The 24,265-nt window shown below is 61.3% G+C and overlaps 4 protein-coding genes across 5 annotated transcripts; 1 reads left to right on the top strand and 3 right to left on the bottom strand.

The window, feature by feature from the left end:
* Positions 1-11: 11 nt before the first annotated feature.
* On the top strand, positions 12-2,225 carry LOC116147453 (cystatin-9). The gene is made up of 3 exons (XM_031434347.2): positions 12-341; positions 1,340-1,453; positions 1,942-2,225. Exons 1-3 carry the CDS (start codon positions 12-14, stop codon positions 2,029-2,031), a joined length of 534 nt encoding a protein of 177 aa, XP_031290207.1. The 3' UTR covers positions 2,032-2,225.
* Positions 2,226-4,723: 2,498 nt separating this feature from the next.
* Positions 4,724-6,937, bottom strand: LOC105106287 (cystatin-9). Its single transcript, XM_011000121.3, has 3 exons — positions 6,608-6,937; positions 5,496-5,609; positions 4,724-5,007 (listed from the first exon to the last, which is right to left on the bottom strand). The coding sequence occupies exons 1-3, from the start codon at positions 6,935-6,937 to the stop codon at positions 4,918-4,920; spliced, it is 534 nt and encodes a 177-aa protein (XP_010998423.1). The 3' UTR covers positions 4,724-4,917.
* A 2,627-nt stretch (positions 6,938-9,564) lies between these two features.
* Positions 9,565-13,778, bottom strand: LOC105106286 (cystatin-13-like). The gene is made up of 3 exons (XM_011000120.3): positions 13,551-13,778; positions 11,519-11,632; positions 9,565-9,648 (listed from the first exon to the last, which is right to left on the bottom strand). The coding sequence occupies exons 1-3, from the start codon at positions 13,776-13,778 to the stop codon at positions 9,565-9,567; spliced, it is 426 nt and encodes a 141-aa protein (XP_010998422.3).
* A 6,120-nt stretch (positions 13,779-19,898) lies between these two features.
* Positions 19,899-23,997, bottom strand: LOC105106294 (cystatin-8). Of its 2 annotated transcripts, XM_031434395.2 has the most exons (3): positions 23,640-23,997; positions 23,171-23,284; positions 19,899-20,448 (listed from the first exon to the last, which is right to left on the bottom strand). In XM_031434395.2, the coding sequence occupies exons 1-3, from the start codon at positions 23,868-23,870 to the stop codon at positions 20,365-20,367; spliced, it is 429 nt and encodes a 142-aa protein (XP_031290255.1). In that variant the 5' UTR covers positions 23,871-23,997; the 3' UTR covers positions 19,899-20,364. The 2 variants fall into 2 exon arrangements, 1 of the variants encoding a protein (XP_031290255.1); XR_010376699.1 differs by lacking the exons at positions 23,171-23,284; positions 23,640-23,997 and adding an exon at positions 20,709-21,651.
* Between the last annotated feature and the right edge of the window lie 268 nt (positions 23,998-24,265).

Here is a 24,265-nt window from a genome sequence, read left to right as displayed (position 1 = left end):
TCCTGGAGCAGATGGACTGGACCGAGGCCCAGGCAGGCAGGGTGGGAGCCGGAGTGGGGAAGGCGGGAGGCACGGGAGCCCGGCCGCCCACAGCCACGCAGCGCCGGCGGGGCAGGTGGAGGTGGGCTCGGCCCTGGGCCCTGCTCCTGCTTCTCCTGGGTCCCCAGCTCCTGGAGGCGCGCGGCTGGGGTCTCCAGAGGGAAGTGAGCGCGGAGGACCAGAGGGTGCTGGAAAGGTACTTACCTGCCACCGTGGAGTACGCCGTACACGAGTTCAACCTGAGGAGCCAGGACGAGAACGCCTACAAGGTGAAGCGTGTCCTGAGGTCCTGGAGGGAGCCGGTGGGTACCACGCGCCCGCCCCGCCGGCCGGCACCTGCTCTCGCGGGAGGCCGGGGGAGGGTCCCGTCGGGCCGTCCTCTTCCCCACCCGAAGCCCGTAAAGCAGAGGGGAAATGCAGTCTGTTCAGTCGCTCTCAGTCCCTATCAAAGGAGTAACTTGGAAACTTTTAGCGCCTCAGTCCATCAACTCACACGTAAGGTGTGTCTTCAGTTTTCGTCATCTCTGGACGTGGTTTAATGAAGAATGACCAAAATATGGCCGATGAGGGGATGAAGGTATTTAGTTAAAAAAAAAAGAAAAACCTCAGGGAGTATTGGATTCGATAGATTCAGAAAATATTTCAAGGAAATAACAGTAAAGTGGGTTAATTCAGAAAGAGAGAGACAGAGACGCCCAGACATGCACGGAGGGAGGGAGGAGGCCGGGGCCTGGAGGGGTGGGGGCAGGCCGCAGGGTCCCCTGGCCCTGAGGACCCCTGCGAGGTCACGGCCTCTCCTCTGACCCCACCTGCTCTGGGCGCCTTCCGGGTCTCCGCCCACGCAGGCTGAGTGTGACTTACACTCTTCCGGACCTTGGTTCTTAATCCTAAACTGTTCTCCTGGCCGTGGGGTCTCTGCAGAGTGCCAGCAGGGGTGCGATTTCCACGTGGGCTGCAGACGCCAACACTGAGACCCTCGGCTGGAGGAGCACGTCTGGCCTGTGTGCGCTTGTGAGTGTGTGTGTGCGTGTGTGAGTGTGTGCGTGAGTGTGTGTGTGTGTGTGCACGTGTGTGCGTGTGTGTAGCCGTAGCGCCGAGCGGCATTTTCCTGCCGTGGGGCAGGTGAAAGCGTGACATGGGGCGTGAGGGTGAGCCCCCCTTTCTCAGAACGGACTGACCCAGCAAACTTGCGGAGCCGGCACCCCCGGCCCGGCCCGCCCTCCCGCTCTGCGGGGACCTGCTGTGCCTGCCACCCGCGGGCAGGAGGGACGCCCTCACCTCGGTGTCTCCCCGACCACAGGTGGACACCGCCATGGTGTTCTCCACGGAGCTGCAGCTCACCCGCACCAGGTGTGGGAAGTTTGACGAAGACATTGACAACTGTCCGTTTCAAGGACGTCCGGACGTGAACAACGTAAGAGACGCACCAGCCGCCCTCGGGTGACACGGGGTGGATGCCGCCCCGGGGGCGGGGCTGTGGCAGTGATGACAGCGCCGCTCCTAGAGACACAGGGGGGTGACCGGCACCCTGCCCCGCGGAACTCCCACTCCTGCTCCAGCTGACAAGGGGCTGAACCCCGCCCCAGGACAAGCCCCGCAGGGTCGAGGCCCCCGGGAGACAGCAGGTGTGCAGGGAGACTCCCAATGGGGCGCTGGGGGCTTGGTCCCACTGGGACAGCCTCTGGGGACCACAGGCCTGGCGGGGAAAGAAGGACACAGGCGCCCTGGGGTCAGGAGCGAGTCCCAGGTCGGGGGCATCCACGACCGAGGGCAGGAGCCTGCACCCCCTGCCGCCCCCGCCCCCAGGAGTGCAAAGTTGTGTGGGTGCTGGGCTTAGAGCCAGAGCCACCAGCTTCCCAAGGCCCCTCCACCCACGCTCCCTCCCCTGCGTTTCCCCCGCAGACCGTCACCTGCCTCTTCACCATCAGCACTGAACCCTGGAGAACAGTGTTTGAGCTCCTGAACAACACGTGCTCAGAGGGGCTCCTCTGAGGGAGACCACGGCCCCGCCTGGCCTCTGCTGTCCTGCCCCTGGCCACCAGCGAGGCCTGTTGTGGCCCTCTGGTGGCGGAGCAGCTCCGGTTCTGTTCCTTCACGAGCAGGTGTCTGGGGGGGTCACATCCGGGCGAGGTGGAAATTGCTCCCTGTCCATTTCCCCCCGTAGAATCGGCCATTAAACACCAGCATTTCCGGCAGCCTGTGCCGCCTGGTCCGGAGGGCGGGGGCCGGGCAGGGAAGGCGTCCTCCCGCCAGGGCTGCCGCTGGCCTAGGGGCGGGTCCGCTCCCCCTTCCTCTCGGCCAGAGAAGCATTTTTACAGTTTAACGCTTGATTTCCTGATTATCATCATCATTAGGAAACAGTCACTGAATGTTGGGTGCAGGTGTTGACCGGAAACTGTGACGCTGTCTAGTTCTAGGCCTCCCCCTCCTTTGTCCTGTATCATGTTCAGTCTTCTTGACGTCGGCTCTGCCCGAGGGGCCTGGGGAGCGCGGGTGTCCCTGTAACTGCACCAGCTGTTCTCCCAAATATTCCAGCTCCTTGGTGATGTTCTGATGGGGGAGGAGGGTTGGAGTCTGCGACGGATGGAGCCTCTCACGCCGTCACCGGGATGCGCTGTCGTGGCCGGACCAGTGCTCGCCGCCACGGCTACACACACGCTTCCGGGTGCCATTTGACTAGTGACGTGAGTGAGGGAATCGTCACGAGAAGGCACGTCTATGGAGCCGTAGATTTCAACACTTGGTGGTGACGTCTGGTTACTGGGGACACGTATGCCTGCCGGGTGCTAACGAGCAAGGGAATCTGACTTGGACACCCCGTGTGTGGGGGGGCTCCAAAGGGACACAAGGTGCTGACCCAGCCTCAGGGGGGCCCACACTGCATGGGGCGGATGGGTCCCACGAGTCCCCGTGATGAGGAGATACTTCAGGGTGACCCAAGTGGACAGCCTGGAGGAGGAGGGACCGCCTCCTTCAGTTCCGGGGGCTATGCCCGTGTCTAGGGCTCCAGGCACCCACCTGCTCGAGGCCTGTTCCCTTGCACTCTCCTTCTGGGGTTCCTCCCCTGGCCGATGCTCAGGGTCACTTTGACAGTCACGGTGGGGAAGCACTCCTGGGGTCTTCACACGGCCTCCATCTCCGTGTCACCGCTGGGCCCCACCTTAACTTGTCCCAAGGCTGTGGCCGAGGTCCAGACACGGTGGGAGATGGCGTGTGTGCCAGGTCCCAGGGGACCCACGGCAGAGATGAGGACGGAGGAGGAGCACCGAGAAGCTCCAACCCAAAGGGGGACGTGGCCGTGCTGCAGCACCTCCCCTCCGTGACCCTGGATTTTGTCCCTCACAGCAGCTTTCAGGAAAGGCATGGCCCATGCTCTCCCTGTGTGGAGAGTGGGCCTGTAGGTGCCGAAGGCTCGGGGCACAGAGGAGGGTCAGGACTGGCCCGTGGCGGAGCGGGGCTAACCCTGAGGTTTGGCCCAGCGCCCGGCGCAGAGAGGGTCAGCCAGTGGGCAGGGGAGGCGCTAAGCCCCGGGTGTCAGCTGGCATCCCGCTTCCTCCCCACCCCCTCAGGGCTCAGACACCGCCGTGCTCTCCCCCTTCCCCGGGGAAGGGAGCACCACGTGCACACACAGTGCCCTAGGCCCCACTCAGCGTCCCTCACGGGCACCCTCGTCATCCACACTGACAGAACCCTCGGCGGACCCGGGTGGCCAGGAACAGGACAGCAGAGGGCTCCCCGGACACTGGACAGGAATCACGGAGGGTAAAGGACCTCTAAGCTTCCTTCTCTTGGAAGAGCCACAGGTCAGGAAGGGCCAGAGAGGAAGCAAAGGAGGGGTGGGCTGTCTTCCAGAGCAGCCGGCCCAGTCCGGGCACAGGTGGCAGAGGGACAGGAGCACAGCTGTGCTCACACCCAGTGGTGCCCGGCCAGCAGCGAGGACCCCGCACCGGGCTCCCCTCAGCTCCGCTGCAGTCACAGGCCTGGGAAGCCATCCGGTGCCTGTGGAGGATGCGACCAGGCATCCTCACACCATGTGACCTGACCCCTCCACCAGGGAGACCCTGCGTGGGAGTGAGGTCTTCCTGGAACGTGCCCACTCCCGCTTCAGTGCACGTTGTCCGCGGTGTTTCCAGACACAGCCTGGCGGGGGTGGGGGTGTTGAGAGCCAGGCCGCAGGGCCAGGCGAGTTGGCCAGGTGGCATTCTGGGGGAGGGGCGGGGCCTCTGGGGCAGCAGCAGCCGCAGTGCCTCGCAAGTCGAATTGTCCCAAGGGCCCGGGTCCTCGTCGCAGGTGCAGAGTCCCCGAGCTGCATGCTTCTAAAGGGGCCCCAGGAGCCACTGCTGATGCCGGAGGCTGGGCCCTCCATGTCCTCCCGCTGCCCCGAGCGCCCTGCTGGACCTGGGCAGATGTGAGCAGTCCCCCCGAGGCAGGCACTGAGGGCCAGAGGCGCGTCGGCCCTGGGCTCCCGTCAGGTCATGGCGATGCCGCCCTGAGGACCAGGCCATCACGTGAGCCCAGAGATGGAGATCAGACCACCTGCGCTTGCTAAGTGGTGTCACCTGCAGCTGTCTCAGGTGTCCAGGGCGGAGCAGACCCGCCCCTAGGCCAGCGGCAGCCCTGGCGGGAGGACGCCTTCCCTGCCCGGCCCCCGCCCTCCGGACCAGGCGGCACAGGCTGCCGGAAATGCTGGTGTTTAATGGCCGATTCTACGGGGGGAAATGGACAGGGAGCAATTTCCACCTCGCCCGGATGTGACCCCCCCAGACACCTGCTCGTGAAGGAACAGAACCGGAGCTGCTCCGCCACCAGAGGGCCACAACAGGCCTCGCTGGTGGCCAGGGGCAGGACAGCAGAGGCCAGGCGGGGCCGTGGTCTCCCTCAGAGGAGCCCCTCTGAGCACGTGTTGTTCAGGAGCTCAAACACTGTTCTCCAGGGTTCAGTGCTGATGGTGAAGAGGCAGGTGACGGTCTGCGGGGGAAACGCAGGGGAGGGAGCGTGGGTGGAGGGGCCTTGGGAAGCTGGTGGCTCTGGCTCTAAGCCCAGCACCCACACAACTTTGCACTCCTGGGGGCGGGGGCGGCAGGGGGTGCAGGCTCCTGCCCTCGGTCGTGGATGCCCCCGACCTGGGACTCGCTCCTGACCCCAGGGCGCCTGTGTCCTTCTTTCCCCGCCAGGCCTGTGGTCCCCAGAGGCTGTCCCAGTGGGACCAAGCCCCCAGCGCCCCATTGGGAGTCTCCCTGCACACCTGCTGTCTCCCGGGGGCCTCGACCCTGCGGGGCTTGTCCTGGGGCGGGGTTCAGCCCCTTGTCAGCTGGAGCAGGAGTGGGAGTTCCGCGGGGCAGGGTGCCGGTCACCCCCCTGTGTCTCTAGGAGCGGCGCTGTCATCACTGCCACAGCCCCGCCCCCGGGGCGGCATCCACCCCGTGTCACCCGAGGGCGGCTGGTGCGTCTCTTACGTTGTTCACGTCCGGACGTCCTTGAAACGGACAGTTGTCAATGTCTTCGTCAAACTTCCCACACCTGGTGCGGGTGAGCTGCAGCTCCGTGGAGAACACCATGGCGGTGTCCACCTGTGGTCGGGGAGACACCGAGGTGAGGGCGTCCCTCCTGCCCGCGGGTGGCAGGCACAGCAGGTCCCCGCAGAGCGGGAGGGCGGGCCGGGCCGGGGGTGCCGGCTCCGCAAGTTTGCTGGGTCAGTCCGTTCTGAGAAAGGGGGGCTCACCCTCACGCCCCATGTCACGCTTTCACCTGCCCCACGGCAGGAAAATGCCGCTCGGCGCTACGGCTACACACACGCACACACGTGCACACACACACACACACTCACGCACACACTCACACACGCACACACACACTCACAAGCGCACACAGGCCAGACGTGCTCCTCCAGCCGAGGGTCTCAGTGTTGGCGTCTGCAGCCCACGTGGAAATCGCACCCCTGCTGGCACTCTGCAGAGACCCCACGGCCAGGAGAACAGTTTAGGATTAAGAACCAAGGTCCGGAAGAGTGTAAGTCACACTCAGCCTGCGTGGGCGGAGACCCGGAAGGCGCCCAGAGCAGGTGGGGTCAGAGGAGAGGCCGTGACCTCGCAGGGGTCCTCAGGGCCAGGGGACCCTGCGGCCTGCCCCCACCCCTCCAGGCCCCGGCCTCCTCCCTCCCTCCGTGCATGTCTGGGCGTCTCTGTCTCTCTCTTTCTGAATTAACCCACTTTACTGTTATTTCCTTGAAATATTTTCTGAATCTATCGAATCCAATACTCCCTGAGGTTTTTCTTTTTTTTTTAACTAAATACCTTCATCCCCTCATCGGCCATATTTTGGTCATTCTTCATTAAACCACGTCCAGAGATGACGAAAACTGAAGACACACCTTACGTGTGAGTTGATGGACTGAGGCGCTAAAAGTTTCCAAGTTACTCCTTTGATAGGAACTGAGAGCGACTGAACAGACTGCATTTCCCCTCTGCTTTACGGGCTTCGGGTGGGGAAGAGGACGGCCCGACGGGACCCTCCCCCGGCCTCCCGCGAGAGCAGGTGCCGGCCGGCGGGGCGGGCGCGTGGTACCCACCGGCTCCCTCCAGGACCTCAGGACACGCTTCACCTTGTAGGCGTTCTCGTCCTGGCTCCTCAGGTTGAACTCGTGTACGGCGTACTCCACGGTGGCAGGTAAGTACCTTTCCAGCACCCTCTGGTCCTCCGCGCTCACTTCCCTCTGGAGACCCCAGCCGCGCGCCTCCAGGAGCTGGGGACCCAGGAGAAGCAGGAGCAGGGCCCAGGGCCGAGCCCACCTCCACCTGCCCCGCCGGCGCTGCGTGGCTGTGGGCGGCCGGGCTCCCGTGCCTCCCGCCTTCCCCACTCCGGCTCCCACCCTGCCTGCCTGGGCCTCGGTCCAGTCCATCTGCTCCAGGACGCACTCCTCCGCTGGGCCTCCCTCTGGCGTTGCACCCTGTGTCTTCCCTCCTGTGACCCTGCCTCCTCCTTCCGAAGCTGATAGAGCTCCCGCGGGCCCAGGGCAGAGACACAGGAGCCAGGCGGGGGCGGGAGGGGCCGGCCGTGGAGGAGGGCCCGCTGCAGCGGAAGCCCAGCGCAGGCGCCCCTGGACCCCTCCGGGGGAGGGAGGCTTGCCTGGAGGCCCCAGACCGAGACTCCGAATCGAGGACTCAGTCGCGAGAGGTTTCGGAGGAAGGTGGTCCGTGGGCACAGCAGTGGGTGAGGGTCAGCGGGACGAGGAGGGACAGGGCCGCAGAGGAGGGGTTGCCGAGGGCCGGCTTTGAGGGCGGCAGAGGCGCCTGCCCAGACGTCGAGGGCATTCATGCTAAGAAGGCAGCAGGGGCCGGGGTCCTGACAGGTGCGGGCGTGGCCTCGTCCCACGTGGCCCCCAACCCCCCGAGTTGTGGAGCAGTGAGGCTCGTGGCCCCTGGGCTGGCGCCAGGTCAGAGGACGTGCAGGTCCTGGACACTCCTGGGCCCCGGAGCTGCCGGCCAGCCCCTGCGTCTCCCTTCCCGCCCCCACTCCGCTCCGGGGTGGTCAACCTTGCTGTGTGATGGCCACGCCCCCTCCACCGACCCACGGTGGCCTCCCACGCCCCTTTTGTTGGGGTGTCGTTAGGGGAGGAAGCGTGAGTGTAGGAGGAGCAGAGAGGCGGGGGTCGGGGGTGGACCCAGCGTGCTCAGGGAGGCTGAGCTGTGTCCACGGGAGACAGAGGACACGGCACAGAGGACACTGCTTCCTGTGCAGAGTCTGTTTCTGCAGAAGACACCTTCCCAGCCTCCCACTGGGGCGGCTCAGGCAGCTCTGGGATGACCCCACAACACACTCTTTCCAATCCAGGCCTCAGCTCTGTGCCCTGACATAGGCCTTTAGCCTCTGTTCCCGGCTCCTTGAGACCTTCAGAGGGGACCGGAGTCCCCCAGAGGCCTGTGGGTGCCCTGCTCCTGGGCCTCCCCGGCCCTGCGGGATTCTGACCCCAGTCTGGGCAGGCCCTGGGCATCCGCACCCTAGCCCGTTCCCGGGGCCATTGCCGCTCCTGCCTCTGGACCACACTTTGAGCAGCTCGGTTCAGGGCCCCCGGGCCTGGATGCAGTGGAGCCACAGTGAGAAATCCACCCCACGTGGGCTGGGGACTTGGGGCTGGAGGATGGTCTGGGGGCTGCACCAGCTCAGGGGAGGGGTCAGAACACCATGCTGGTGAGAGAGAAAAAGGTGGGTGTCCAGAAGCCAGGTGTCCGCGAGCAGGTGGGGCCTGTGTGGGGAGAGGGGTTGCTGTGAACCTGCCAGCCTGTCCCTGCACAGACTCGCTCACAGCCGGGGGCTTCCTGCCCTGAAAAGTCATTCTTTTTTTTAAATTGACGTATAGTTGCTTTACAATGCTGTGTTAGTTTCCGGTGTGCAGCACAGTGATTCAGTTACCCATGTACATATACGTTCTTTTGCAGATTCTTTTCCATTATAGGTCATCATTAAACACCGGGTACAGCTCCCTGTGCCGCACAGTAGGTCCTTGTGTGTACTTTATGTATAGAAGTGTGTTGAGGGCAAAAGTCGTCTTTTTAGTTAGTCAATGCCCAGGAACTGCTGTTGGAACCTGTCTAATTGCAGCGACTCCAAGGAGCAGCCACACTCCTGGGTGTCATACCTTGCTGTGTCCCCGACCCCACCCACCCAGAACTAAGCCAGGTGACCGGTAACACAAAGAGGAGCTGGTGGGGCACCTAAAGCCGGGGCACAAAGGGCGCTGTGTCTTCCAGCTGGTCTCTCAGGCCTGTGTCTGGAGGAACCAGGCAACACACGCAGCCCCCGGCCGCCCCCGGAGGGGCCACACGGAGGATAACAGAGACCGCCTGCCAGCAGCCACACCGCCCTGCAGCCGTGAGAGCGAGCCAGCCTGCAAGTGGGCTCCCCGGAGCCAAACTCACCTTCTGATGGGTCAGTGCCCTCAGAGTCTGAGTCTGCCACCTCGGGAGAGGTGACCCCAGCCAAGCCGCCGCAGGGCCCTGGCCCGCAGACCCCGCAGAGACACAAGAAATGGCTTAAGCAGCAAGGGCAAGGCGACCAGTCACGCAGCACTGGATTATACCTCCCACTGTGTGCGCACAGGTACACGCAGACACACGCAGACACACGCACACACACACACGCAGCCTACTTGCCAGGTACCATCGCTCTGGCAAATTTCTGCCTCATTTCAAAACCAAAAGTACAACACAAGTCTGCAAATGACCCAGCTGTCTCCCAGCTTGGATTTGGGGTTTAAACCTCTGTCTGCAGCCCCGTGAGCTCCTGCGTCCCGGGCAGGGAGCTGTCTGGAAACCCACGGATGGACATTCCCACACGACCGCACCCTCGGAGCCTCGCAGAAATTACCCACCACATAAAGGCAGCACGGCTCCGCCTCCTCGCGCGGAGAACGCACAAAAAGGCAAAAGGCTACAGGAGGGAAGTCAGCACGTCAGCCGTGTTATTTCAACGTTCTCAGGCGTCTGTGCTTCTCCGGAGGCACGTCAGGGCGCAGGACGCGCCGGAGGGCTAGACGGGTCGGCATTCCTTCTTCAGCAGCTTGAGTTCAAAGTTCCAGGGTTTGGACGCAACAATAAAGGTGCAATAAAACATCTAAAAGAGACAAAAAGGATAATCAGCTTGTAAGAAAAAGTGAAACAAAACCCACAGTCAAAAAAGCCCCAGAAATGTGTATTTCCAGGAGCGGGGATCTGGCTTCAGGCGGCTAAGAGGCTTCCTGAGCCGGCCGCGCCCTGCAGAGCCCTGAGCCGTCTCCGCGGGGTCTGTGGGCCAGGGCCCTGCGGGGGCTTGGCTGAGGTCACCTCTCCTGAGGAGCCCGCCTTGCCACCAGGAGGAGCCCTCTGCAGTTCACGTCCCCACGATCTGAAGCCATCGCTGATGTGGGAAGAACAAGATTTGGAGCCCAGGGACTAATCATTCTCAAGAAATCCTCATGCCCAGCTGCAGCCCTCCTCCGGCCACACGGAGACCCCGTGCTGAGCGGAGGGCCCAGCCGTCCTCCCCGGGGGAGGCGGCACCACAGAAGAGTCAGGGTCCTGCATGCCTGGGAAAGGGGCCAAGTCTGGCTGGGGACCACCATGAAAAGCTTGCCCTGGAGAGCTGGGGGGTTACACAGGGAGCCCTTTCCAGGGCCTGTGGAATGAAGGGGTTCAGGTTTCCGGCGTGGATGACTCGCCGTGTCCCTCCTCTCTCCCGATATCTTTATTCAGTTAGAATAAAAATACAAAGAATTCTTTCTTTTGAACTCCATTGCATCAGCAGAAGCACGAGTGACAGCATCAAGCAGATACGAAGTTGTGTGAGGTTCAGTTTGAGTGGGAAACAGGACCAAGCTACCACAACCCAGAGCTGCCGCGGAGGAACTGAGGCCGGCCTGGGGGGCGTCCGGGCAGAGGGGGCATCCAGGATGGGTTGAGATGGTTCCTGGCAGCGGTGGGAGGGGTGGGGAGGGGAGAGAGTGGGCTTATCAGAGGGTCAACTTTTTCCTTAACTTCTGGATCAACCAACATAGAAAGCAACCCAGGCACCAGGGAGGGAGGAGCCCAGCGGTAGAGCACGTGCTTAGCACCATGCACTAGGTCCCGGGCTCCATCCCTGGGACCTCCATTTAAAACCAAATTTAAATAAGTAAGCCTAATTACCTACCCCCCACCAGAAAAAAAAAAAAAAAAAAAAAGAAAGCAAGCCCAGCTATTGAGAGCAATCCTAGGGGACATTTTAGTGAATATATAAAAATCTTCAAGAAGTTAAAAGAAATATTGGATGAGTAATTCAGCGTCTGGGAATTTGCCCACAAGGCAACAACAACCAGATACACACACAGACAGAAATAAGGAAGAATATTCATTAGGACACGCTCGCAACGGCTAAAAATGAGAAAAATGTGAATAATTCTCCGGGATTGACTGAATACTACGTGTAAACGTTAAATGAAGTCAACTAGTTCCGCTACAGAGTGCCCTCAGATAATTTTACAGTTTGGGAAATCCTTAGATTTTATTATCAAATAAGCATCTAAATTGTGGAACGGTGCACAGTGTGATCCCAACTACACAATAACCCAAATACAAAATACAGGAAAACTTGGCTACGTGACAAGCCGACAGGGGTAACCTTTACACAAGCGTCTTTCTAGTTGATTTTAAGCCACTTAAGTCTTCTGAAAATGCCCAGCTTTTCTACCTGAAGTGAATCAGGCCTGTAACTGTCTAAAACAATATCAAGTTTTAAGATTTGTTTTCCAAGGAGCTCAGATATTCACCCTTTCTTCCTTTCTAGGTCTCAGTAAAAAACTAGAGAAAGCAAATATGCTCGAATGCACAGGAGCTCTGGCACGGGGACACGGGGACCCGCAGGCGTCCTGAGACCCACCCACGGCAGAGGCAGGGAGGCGTCTCCGCAGGACAGGAAGGCATGTCGAGCTGGGCGAGCGAGGTCTGCTGGACGCCGTCTGAGCACCTACCTTCTGCATCTGGGGGTCCTGCTGCTCTGAGCAGTTCTCATGTTCTCCTGAAACTTTCTTGCATGTTGTCCGGACAATCTTGGCTTCAATAAGGTAATCCAAGCTATCCGTGATCTGCCCGAGAGTAATTTAAGGTTAGACCTCATAAAAGCGCACGTGGTGTCCGTGATCAAGTGGATAAACAAACATGCCATCCCTGCTCAGCGCAGAGGCTGTTTCTCCCTCCCTCCCTCCTACGGCTGTTTTTTTTTTTGTCAGAGTTTTGGGGTAACAAGGGCTGGTCGTACCTCGATCTCTCTGTTTCTCAGTCTCTCTTGTATTTAAAGTCTCTGCTGAGAGTGTATCGCTTCTCCCTGAAGCTTTGGCAGTTTTGATAATCCACCCTAATTCCACGTGGAACACCCCCCAAATCCCTGACTTTCCGCATCTTCCCACACCCGCAGCCCTACGGGCCCACCTCCATTCAGGGAGGGCCCCTGTTCTGGCCTCTTTGAACCTGTTTCTCCTTGATTCTTTCGCATCCTTATCTGCATTCAAGGCTGGCAGAGCAGACAAATAAAATGTACGTTCATGAAAAGAACAAGCAAACAGTATGAAATGAGACCTAAGTTTTGGGACATGTGGGTCTCTGGTTTGTTTTATTACTGAATCCCTGTCTATGAGGCAGAACCCACCATTTCTGTTTGATAAATGGGGAGCACAGGGAAGGAGAAGTCCCGGGAAGCGGGCCGGTCCTGGGAGGGGGGAGCCTCACGAGGAACGGGTGCCACGCTGACACCCATGACGTCCGAACTCGGCAGGTGACCACTGCCTGCGGACACGAACGACAGAGCCGGGGCTGCACGGAGGACCGGGGGAGCCCGGGACCCACCGCGTAGAGGGGGTGAGGCTGCCGGTGTCCGGCCTCTTGTGGGGTGGAGGCATCGCCTGCACCTTCCGACCACACAAAAAGGCAGGAAACGGGCAGGTTGGCGGTGACGGGAGGGCAGAGATGCAGGTCGGGCCAGGGTCACCTACAACCCGGGCTCCCCCCACACCTCGGGCTCCAGCAGACCGGCCTGCCCCCCAGCTCCGGCCCCTGCGAAAACCACAGGACAGCTCTTCCTCAGGAAACACAGCGTTGGTTCAACGTGCTCTTCTAAGACACAGTCCATGTTCAGACCCCTCCCGCTGTCCTCACATCAGCCTTTCCAGCATTATTTTAAATCCAAGAGGCAATACAGAACCACCCCCGGCAGTTATCCCCCCTTGTTTCCTAAGCCCCCCTGAATGGAGAAATGTCCCCTGCTCCCCTGTCTCACGACACTAATACTTTCGTCGGGCTCGGAGACGCTAACTGCCCTCGTGATTACCGTCGGGGGTGCGTCTGGGGTGCCCTTCCAGTGACGCCGCATCGGAGGCGCGTGACGTTCAGTTTGCCCCGGTGTTGGTACGGGCCTTCGGGGAGCGAGGCCCCCGGGCATCCTGGCTGTAATTACTCAACAGGGACTCCCTGCGGGGGTTCTCCCTCCCACGCTGTCCTCGCGGGGGGAGGGTCACTGCTGGCCTCTGCCTGAGCCCCTCGTGACCTTGGTGGTTGCCAAAGGTGATGTTCGAGTTTCATGCTCGTTCACAGCTGTAAGCAGGCACTTTGCTATAAAGAAGAGCTTGCCCTTCAGCCCCAGTTCCTTTTTCAGTGAAAGCTGGATGTGGAGTTTGTTTGCTGGTTGACTGTGTCACAAGGCACCCCCGCCCACACCACCCCTGTGAATGAGGTCCGTTCAAACTCTCCCAAAAATGACCCCCCCAAGAGCCCTTCTAGGCCCTCACCTGCGCCTTCTGATGTGACGGTGGCCAATTCTAAGTTATCTTAATGGATGTGCTGTATTTTACCCCAGAATTGTACAGGAGGAGATTTAATTGATTTTCTTCCCCAGTCCCCTAAAATAAAGTTCACATACTTTGGCTCAGGGCCTCTCTCAGCTGCTCCCCATGGCAGCGGGCCTGCCTCTACCGCAGGCCCGGAGACAGAGGGGGAGCCAAAGCCACCAACCTGCTCCTGGGACTTCAGGATCTCCACCACCTTGAAGGCGAACTTGTCTGAGCTGGCTTTGTTGTACTCCTTCATGGCGAACCACACAGCCTGCTGCACGTACACGTAGGACTTCGGGACGTCTTGGAACTTCCTCACCACCTTCGGCGTGCCCCAGGCGTGGACAGCACTGGACGCCAGGGCCACAGTGGCCACCAGGAGCAGCAGGCTGGGGCAGAGCCTGGCCATGACAGGCCAGCCAAGGGGCCCTGGGCCGAGTTCCTTCTGTCCTCCCACGCCTGGGGGGCCCTGCCCTGCTCTGCTGCGAGTGAAAAGGAAAAAACTGCTGTTAACATCATCTTCCCCACCAAAGGCAGCCGCCTGCAAAGTGTGCAATTCAGTCCAGTTTCCCATCTTGGCTGCTTCCTTTCTTGGAGGACGCACATCTCCGTGCACCCACGTGGTGGAGGTGGGCGCACACACACACACACACACACACACGCACACGCATACACACACACACTCATGCACACACGCACACACTCACAGCTGTTCTTCCTGCTGCTCGGCCCCCAGCCCTTGTTTGCAAGGCCCGCGTGTGCCCAGCGCGCACAGTTCTGCGTGCAGACAGCACAGGACCTGTGGCACACGCTGCCCGGGGAGAGCGTGGCCTCTACACCCTCCTTCCCCTCGTCTCCTTCCCAGCACGAGCATGGAGACCTTGCACCGGCTCAGACGGCTCTCGCTGGTCGGGCTGGTGAGCAACACGCTGGCATCCGTCCCCGAGCACCAGGGAGTCTCGCTGGGCCCTCACCGCTGGGGGATGTCTCATCCCCGCCATCCCCCCGGGGCTGGGAAACCCTTCCCACAGGAGGAGTGTCTCTGGGACGGCCCTGTCGCAGTCTGACCCACGCGCACAAGGGACCACAGCCGACCCAGTGTCTGCTTTCAAGGCGGTTCCTTCTGCAGGAGAAACTCATCAAGGGCGGCTAGTGATGCCGAGGCCCAGGGGCCGATGTATTAGGTGCAAATCAGGAGCAGGCAAGCAGCTCGAGGCAGGCCGGGTCCGGGGGTGCGCTCACTGCAGAGAAGTAAGGACAATGTGTCCAAGCCAAACAGAGGGCATGATGGCGAGACCAGGAGATGCCTGGTAGCTGGCAGACACACACGGCACCGAACACTCACAAGGTCTCAGCTCAGATGCCCGCCGGGGACGCACTCTGGCCCGCGCCCTCTGCCCAGGAGTCGCCAGCCAGACCCTCACCGCTGGAGGCCGACCGGGCTGCGCACCTGCTCAGAGCGCACATCACTGCCCTGCAGGGAGGCTGGTGCACAGGGGATGCCACGCCCGGGGCCCAGCTTGTCCCGTGGTCACCTGCCCTCTCGCTGCCCTACCCCCCGCTGGATGGCAAGCGCTGACGTCATACCCGTGGGGCTCGAGCTGCTGACACCCGCCCCGCGACCTCTGCAGTAATTGCCCGCGTCGTTCCTGCCCAGCACAGCTGCACCCAGACCCACCTAAGCACCCAGCCCCTCTCCACTCCCCGGCTGGCAGAACTCCAAGCGGCCGCCAGCCACAGCGGGTCCTCCTCCTTCCTGAGGACCCGAGCTCGCCGGCTCCTGTCCCGTGGCCCGCGTGCTGTCTCCAGCGCGCTCAGTTCATGGCCCAGGGGCTGAAGTCGGGGTGCATCTGCTCTCCCACCAGTGGTCACCTCTGTGGCCCCTTTGTGACATCAGCCCTGCCCCTCTGATGCTGCGTGAGTGACTGGCTCCCCGACAGGGGCCCCTCTGGCTCAGAAGTCCACAGGCTCACGGGAGCCACCTGCCCCAGCACAGAGTTCCACGCCTGCCGACTGCCCACATTTCTTCAGAAGTGCTTCAGGTGGACCAGTGGGAAGCGAACCCCTCCAGGGCCATCCTTTCGTGTGACCCTGCGGCTTAGAGGCTGGAGGAGGCTCCGTCAGCCAGGCGCAGGGGGCCTGGGCTGCGAGGCCCTGGAGGGGAGGCTGCGGGTGGTGCCCAGGCCAGAAATGTGGAGTGGAAGGCGGGCAGCAGCGGTGCAGGCGTGACTGTCCTCTGAGGGTGAGCGGGGGACCAATCCCTGCTGGCCCGTCAGCCGTCCCTGCCCGGCCTCCAGCCTTGTCCCGGGCAGGAAGACCTTCCCTTGTCGGATTTCCTTTCCCGTTTGTGATTCTCGGGGCCCAAGCCAGGCTCCCTGAGGGTCGGAGCTCCAGCCCGCTCTGCACGGAGGGCCTGGCTCGGCCGCAGTCGGGAGCTCCCGAGAGCTCGGAAGCTGGGAGTCTCCCCAGGACGGGGTACAGGTGAGCATGGGCAGGAGCCTACCTGACCCACCAGAAAATTCCACACGGAAAGCCGGGCTCTCGGGCCGACGAGGCCCCTGCTAAAGGGCCGGTGTCAGAGACAAGTCCTGTGCTTGGCCTCAGCAGCCCTGTCTGAGCTCGTCGGAAACACAGGAGCCAGAGCGGAGAGTGACAGACCTGGGCCTGCAGTTTGGACGCACACACCCCTCTCCCCGACTGCCAAGGGAGGACTGGGAACACAGAACAAGTTATTTGAAAGATGTTTGGCAATGGGCTAAATTCCCTTTTATGGAAAAAGCTCTTTAAAACCCCAAAGAAAAGACAATTTCCTCAGAGAACCCACATCCTTCTGTGAATTCCACAGGCCCACACGGGAACCATCCCTGGTAAACCCTGAAAAGCTGCATAGTTGTCAACACGATGCACCACATCCAGATTTTTATCCCACAGAAATATTTGCCGACGTGCACAAAAGCGGGTGGGGGCACGGTTTTCTGGGCTGGAGTAGAGTAGTCATTGCCTAAACGTTTCGGTCTGGATAGACCCTGTCCTGGACCTGTGGCTGGAGAGAGCAGGCTTTGGCTGGAATGAGGGAGGACAGAACCGTTCCCAAGAAGGCATCCTCCCCAGCTGTGTCCACACTGGCCCATCTCGCCAGCCCCAGCGGCCCCAGTGGCCCCGGCAGCCGAGGCAGGGTTTAGGTGAAGGGGAGGGGCGTCCGCGGGTCCTTGGGGTGCAGGGAGCCTCACAAGCTGCCTCAGAGGCGGCGCCTACGGAGCGAGCATCACACTGGAACTGGTCCCGGGAGGCAGAAGTGTGGTGGGCCCGGGGCTGAACTGGGGGTCTTGGCTCCATGGTTATGGCCATCGGCACCTTCACCACTTCCTGATGTGGACAAGCGGGGCTCATTCTGACATAAGCCGGGGAAAGCAGCTCAAGACAGGTCCTGGCCTCCCCTTCCACCCTTACTGCTATGGGGGAGCCCCCTGCAGAAACTCTGGAGCCGCCCGGGCGGTGGGGCCAGATAACGTCACTGAAATAAGTTCCTTGGAGATTTATTTGTCCCTTTGTCTCTCCACTCTGACCGCCACCCCACAAAGCTCCCCACCGTCCACCCTCCCTGGAGGCAGGGCAGCCAATCTCTCTCCCAGAGAGGCCCCCATGAGACGCTGCACCTGAGGCTCAGACCCCGCCCCAAGGGGGCCTGGAAGGAAGTGGTGCCACCACCTTCCTCGCGTCCGCACTCACCAACCACCAGCCAAGGCAGAGGCTGAGCGAGGGCAGCAGAAGCCAGGACGGGGCCCAGCGCAGCGGGATTCCCTGGAGGCGCCATCCGGGGCCTGACCCCTGGCTCCGGTCCTAGTTTGGGAAAGGTGCCTGTCCTCACTGGCACTCAGCCAGGCTGGGAGACTCGGAATTCCAGCAAAGCTAGTCTGACTGCGGCCATGCCCTGAAGGCCTGCTCCAGGGGTGGCTGAATTGGGAAACCCTGCAGAAACCTGCATTTTGGCAGGAAGCATGGGGGCCTGTTCCCAGGACTTTGGAGCAGTTCTCTGATCTGCAGCCTGGCTCTGGCTTCTCCTGTGGGTGAAGTTTGCCGTGACACTGAGCAAGTGGAAGTTAGTCCCATGACAGGGCAGATTCCTCATCTTGGAGCCACATTCTGGCTTTTCCCACCGGCAAGGGCGGGTGGGATGGTGAGTGATTGCAGAAGGGGCTTCCTTCGTGCACATGGAATTTCTGCACAGGGAGGGGCAGGCAGGGTTCTGGGCACCGCACACGTGCAGACCTCGGGGTGAGCCCACCGCGTGCGGAAGCTTGGGAGCCTGTCGCTGCAGTGCCTGTGGTGGGGGCGGCGTGGGGCAGGGGACGAGCTCTTTTCCTCAGAAGGGCCCACAGATTCACGTGCTATCTGCCCGGGGTGCACGCTGCAGCCGCGCCTGGTGTCCTGATAAAAGCCGGAGACTCCCAGACCCACGCCCTCCCCGTTGTCCGGTCCAAGGACACTGCGCTTCGGACAAGAGCACTGCAGATTGTTTCGTCCCTGGCCCACTTTGAAGCTGCAACAGTTACACTCTGTGTCAGCTCAAGAACGACAGTGACCACAGAACTAGCACTTTTCTATCTTTACTGGGACGAGGTTGGCAATGAGAAGTGGGAGGAGGCAGCAGAGGCCAGGGCTCAGGTCTCTGCTGCCAAGGGTCCCCCAGGCCACTGCCCGGCCTGACCCCAGCAGGGACCCGCAGGTGTAAGCGTCCAAGCATTGATTGACAGCTGGGCCAAAGCATCACCCCTCCCCCGTGAGAAGTGCTGGCCCCGCGTCCCCTCCCCCGCCCTGGTCCCAGCACCGCTCAGAGAGGCAGGTGTGCTGTTGTCCAAAGTAAAGGTGAGCAGACGAGGCCCTGGAGGTAGAAGGTGGCAGAGCTGGGACGAGAACCCCACTTCCTGCGCTGGCCTGAGGCCGTGGCCCTGCCCTTGCAGGGGCCAGCGCCTGCGGCGCAGACCCGCCGGTGTCTGGGAGGTGGCTGCACGCTGCCCCCGCTCCTGGCCTCGCCCCCCGGCCAGGGGGCTCCTGCGGCCCCACCAGGGCCCGAGCCTCACTTCCCTGTGCACAAACACGCTGACGCCTGGGAAGGGAGGCTGTCACCCGGGACTGGTCCCGGGTGGCCAGGCTCTGTGCAAAGACAGTCAGACACTGCGGCTTCCGGGCTCCACCTGCCAAGCCTGGCCCACAGCTCCTCCGCGCGTGCCCATGCCCCGCGCACTCTGGCCTCCACTCCCCCCGCTTCCTGGGGAAGCCTTCCTTAGGCCACAGAGGCCAGGCCAGCGGCTGCAGGGGAGTTGGGCGGCTGCCCAGCACCAGGGTGGGGAGCACTGAGGGAGGGGCAGGGTGTGTGAGTGCCCGTGTGGAGCATCTCTGCTGACAGGCATGGGGCCGCAGTAGACCTGCCGCCGGGTAACTGGGCGGTGCGCGGGGTAGAGCTGGGGCATAAAATGTTATGGGCCGCATGGGCGCACGAAGGCACATTTGGTCCCCACTGGCGTCGTCAGTGGCCTGCACAAGGGTCGTCCAGGCCCTGCAAGTCGCCTCTCCTCCTGGACGATCCACCAGGCAGTCTGCAGGAGAGGACGGTTCCTCGGGGAGGAGTGAGGCTCTCGCTGACCCTGGGTGAGGCTGGCGGCAGCGAGCTGACCCGCACATCCAGCAGAAGCTGGTGAGCTGGCCTCCCCACTGGTTAGGCTCACGTCCCCTTGATGCACCTTTGGCCGTGTCCGCTTGGTTTCAGTTTTGTGACAGCAGCACCCACAGATGGCCCTGGTGGAGGGGCGGAGCTGGGAGGATGGGCAGGAGCCGTTTTGGCCAGGCCAGTGCAGGACCCGTCTCAGTCCCGGGCCTCCAGGGCAGAAGTGCCATTCACCACCGAGGCCAGCACGTGGGCACAGGACCCACCATTAGCAGAAGGGCCCCATCTCTCCCCGACCCAGGCTGGTCATGCAGGTTGGGCCTCCTGGGCCTCTGCTCTGGCCACAGCCTGGCCACTCCTCCCCTCCCTCCTCCCTGGCCGAGTTCCTCTGTTTCTCAGGAGTGAACCTGAATCTTTATCCCATGATCCTCGGAAACAGAATGGTCTCCTCATTTCATTCACGAGGTCAAGGGGGAGCAGCCCCCTTCGCTGGCCTGGGTCCATTCCCAGGGCTGGTCCAAGGGGCCACACCCCCAACCCCACACAGGGTGGACGCTGGGGGCCACTGCACACACTGCCATCTCCGGGTCTTGACCCTTTGCCCCAGGCTCCTTTGGAGACCCTAGAAATGCACCTACTGGGTCTCTGTGTACCGAGCACGTAGGAAGGGGACCCCCTCCAAGGCGCACACAGGCCATGAGCCTGCCCCCCTCCGGCCCTGTTGCCTCCCAGTCCAGCACACACTCCTGCACACACACCTGCACACACAGACACATGTGAACACTGGGCTTCCTCTTTAGGCTTTACTGCCCTCACCCCTCCCTCTCTGTGACCACCGTTGACATTTACAGCAAAAGATACACCAATTCCCCCAGTTCACAGAGACCCCTGGGGGTGGGGAGCGCTGCTTCTGCCAGGGCGGCCCCCAGCCCACCCAGGTGATCCGGCCCTCAAGCTGAAGGACGCCTCCCAGGGGCACCTGGGAGTTGGTACCCACTGGGCTCAGGCCCCTGTGAGGGGCGGTACCCATCACAAAGGGATTCCCCCGAGACGTCAGTGGGAGAGAGAGTCAGACCTTACCCCCCACCACTTTATGCTCAGTGACAAACGGTCCTTGTTCCTGGTGGCGGTGCACCGCGGGCTGCACGGCGAGCAGCCTCCCCCAGGCCAGGAAGGAGGACTGGGACACGCCCATCTTTTGCCACCAGCTGATGCGAGACTAGGAAGCAAAACAGCAAGCCACGGGCAGCGGTGAGGAAAGCGTGTTGGTGAGAGCGCGCACGCCGGGCTCCCGGCGTGGAGGAGGGGGCTGCAGCGGGGCCCGGGGCCCCTAGACGTCCACGCACTCTTTCCTCATCACGGTGAAGTCGCCGTGCCAGGGGAGCGCGCCCACCAGGAAGGTGCACCTCCGAATCTGAAAGAGACCAGCACCACGCAGAGCTCATCAGCGGCCACGAGAGAAGGCAAGGTGCCGGGCGTCAGCTTAGGAAGACGGTCGTCAGCCCAAGGGCGGTCCCCGGGAGCCTGCTGGCTGGAGGCGGCAGGCCGTACACGCAGGGACCTGCAGGGGCCTCGGTCCCCACCGCCCCGCCCACCGAGGGACAGCAAGTACCAATAATCATCATATTTTGGGGGGAGACCGGATGCAAAGCTGATTTTGTTTTTAATGCTCACGAGTATTTTCTACAGCCTAAGTGCCGCGGTTCTGTGCCAGGCACAGTGTGATGTGGGTGATCGTAAAGCCCCGGTAACGCCCTGGGCCCTGAGAACGCGGACACCAGGGAAAGAGCAATGTGGCGGGTTCTGGGGCCGAACGGAACTTTTCCTCCAAAGGCCACTTCTCTCCTCGAAATGCCACTGAAATGACAAGTGAAATGTTCCATGTGTGGGTCACAGACGGGTGCACGGGGGCAGGGACGGAGGACGGGGCCAGGCAGGTAGCGGTCCTGGAAGACAGCGAAGGGCGTCTTCCGTCGCTGCCTGGAAGGCACTCAGCACCCCAGGGTGGCAGGGAGAAGGGCTTAGGTCCCTGTGGGTCCTGGCCATGTGCAGAAGGGGATTACGCGCCTCCTCCTCCCACAAACCCGCAAAAAACACCAAGTCATCGAGCCCTGGGACCCCAAACCTCCTTTGGTCTTTAACGGAACCAGATCACAGAAACGATGGAAAGCCTCATTCTCATGACACCAGACCAGAGAAACCCTGGAACCAAACAGAACTGAGAAACCAATTATAACCCTCACTCCCCGACTAAATGGAGCACCCTAAAACACCAGCAAATGAAGGGCGGCCGCGTATCAAACAGTCATTGTCCCTAACGCAGGGTGCTCCAGCGACACGACGGGGGTGGGGGGTGTCTGGACCTGACTTTCTGGTTCAGTAGTTTGGGACGAGGCCATGATCCTTGTGTGTGTGTGTTCGCGTGCGTGCCCTTGTGTCTGCGTGCATGTGGGGACGCATTCTCCACACTAGGGGATTGTGAGCACTTCGTACACATAAAAGCAAAGTTCCTACATGGACAGTGGTTCATGGACCCCCTGCACCCTAAGCCGCAAGAAGAGACACCCCCCCCCGACCAGCCGTCCCTCCCAGCCTGGCCCCGCGGAACAGCGCCCACAAAGGGAGGGGACCCGAGGAGGGGGCCGACCTGCTGTCACCCAGCTAACACTAACTCCAGTTAGTGGAGTTATGTAAAATGTAAAAATACAAAATATGAACTGAAGCCAACCATACCTCAACGTGCACGAGCGTATTCCCGGGTGGCCCTCTGGAACTGCGCCCCCGCACCCAGAGAGACCTGGACATTTGCCATCAAAGACACGGGAATGCCAGGCGTGCACGTGGGCAGCAGGCTCCACAGAGCCGAGCGGGTCCGAGGAGCAAGGAGGCGCCCCGCCGCGCCCACGCGCAGCCGCCCAGGACCTTGAAGAGGTGCAGACTCACCAACGAAACCCGCACCCAGGCTCCCTGTGCACCTGTCGCCACCGTCAGTCAATGGGGGTGAGAACTAACCCTGACGTTCGAGTCAGGCCGGAGAACTGCCAAGAAGGGACAGGTGCTCCGTGTCCCGGACGGGGAAGAAGGGCTCGCCGTTGAGGAACCTGCTGTTTCAGTCTATTGCACGAGTGGGTCAGAGGAGAAGGGCCACTTAGTGTGCGTGCAGCTGCTGAAAGGAGAACTCCTAGAAGGAAACACTCTCGATTGATTAATTTTTTAAATGTTATTCTTATTATTTTTAATGGAGGTGCTGGCTTGAGCCCAGGACCTCGTGCAGGCTAAGCTTGCACTTGACCTCTGAGCTAGTCCCACCCTCTGAAACATTCTTAATTTAAAAAATAGTGAAACGAGTGTTGAAGGAATTTCAGAAACCAACACGACAGAATATTTAGTGATGACGTAAATACTGCAAAGAACCCCATTGAATCCAGGAGCACGAGCAGTGGCCAGCGTCGCTCCCTTTCCGCGCGGCTCGAAACACTTGGAGAGGAGGAGGCGAGGTTTTCCTCACTGATAAACGTGTTGCGTGAAGACCTGGTCTCATGCCCGAGGTGGGCCATGGGAACGGCAGAACAAACGAGCCCCTTGGAGACAATTCTCCTCCCTTCTCTTTAGCATTTGCTACAAAGAGCTAAAAAGCAACAACTTTCCTGCAACCACAACCAGCCCAGCAGAAAACAGAAATTGAAACCACCACACTCTGCTTCCGGGAAAAGACAAAACCGACATAAAAGATGGGATGGCCCAGACATACCGCTGCTGGAAGTGTCTGTCGTGCCGGGTGTCTGCGGCTGCAGTCGGCAGACCTGCTCACGGGAGTTCACAGACGCCGTTCTGGGCACAGGTAACCACGGGCACCTGTCAGCGGGCCCTGTTTCCCACGCCGAGATGCGTGGAGCAGATGCGTTCTCCAGGTGAGGCACCGAGGCCCAAGCAGCTCCCCTCACCCTGCCGGGGCTTGTTAGCTATGCCAGTTCCTGGGTCCCACCCCAGACCCACTGAATCAGACTCTGCAGGTGGGACCCTGCTGTCTAAACACCAGGAGTGATGCTGACCTCAAGGAGAAGGTCTCGGTACCCCGAGTTCTGCGGGGGGCTCAGAGCAGCCAAGGCCACCGCAGACAGTTGGTTTGCACCTACCTTCTCCAGTCTGGGGTTTTCCTTCGGGACACAGCTCTCGTTGCTGTTGGGGAGCTTCCTGCAATTGGTGCGGGCAATTTCAGCCTCGATGAGGTATTCCAAACAATCTGTGACCTGTCGATGAGCAATCGTGCGACTTTGCTCAAAAAAGCTGTATTTTACTTTTTGAGAGTTTCAGCAAGCCCTAAACAACTTCTGCCCCCCCCCCCCGTTTCCTCTCTCCCCAAACACACCTTTAGCGGGGGGTCTATGGCACCCACCACATCCCAATGCCCTGACCTGGCCCCACCGGCTGTCTGGGGCGGCTCCATCCGGTGTGGGACCTCCTCGAAGGCGAGACCTCCTACCTCCAGGGTGTGGGGCGCACGTTTGCTACCGCTGGTACCAGGGACCCCCACGCCCGCCCTCCTAGCCTGGCCTCGGTCTGGGCCACCAGGTGCAAATGCACCAACCGGGGGAGGCGCCTTACCTGCAGGTGGACTTGCAGCACCTTGACCACCTGGAAGAGGTGCTTCTCAGCGCTCTCCCTGTTGAACTCCTGCATGGCAAACCACAGGCACTGCCTCACGTTGGCGCTGGAGGGGCTGACTTTCTTCAGTTCTCTCAGCACCTTGACTTTCGTCTTGTCGAGGTCCGCGCTGTCCACCAGGGCCAGCGGAATGGTGAGCAGGAGCAGGCGGGTCCCCCAGGGTCTGGTCATGGTCCCTCCGTCCAGGGGCCAGAGGTGGGCTTCCTTGGCGTCTCAGGGCTGGAGCCGCAGGCGGGGTGGGGTGGCCGCTGCTCCCGCGCAGGTTCACAGATCTTGCTGTGAGAGCGTCAGCCCAGCTGGATTGAGACAGAGCTGTCAGGGCTGCCCGGGGGGCACCCTCTGTCCTCCAAGGAGCCCCCCCACGGGAGCCAGTGAAGGGCGCCCCACCGGCCTCCCGCCCCACTCATCCTGGGTGGGTCTGCGGCTCCAGCGACAGCACTTGGACTCGGGGTCCACACCTACCCTGAGTGCCTCACCGCCTACTCCTGCTTCTGCGTCTGTGCAGCCGTGAAGGCTGTGGCTGCCCTGAGTCTTCCCGCTCTGGCCCCCTTTCCAAACTGCTGCCC

The sequence above is a fragment of the Camelus dromedarius genome, chromosome 18, assembly GCF_036321535.1.
Source record: "Camelus dromedarius isolate mCamDro1 chromosome 18, mCamDro1.pat, whole genome shotgun sequence".
NCBI lineage: Eukaryota > Metazoa > Chordata > Mammalia > Artiodactyla > Camelidae > Camelus > Camelus dromedarius.
Note: the sequence above shows the minus strand (reverse complement) of the source record. Positions and strands in the feature narration are given on the sequence as shown.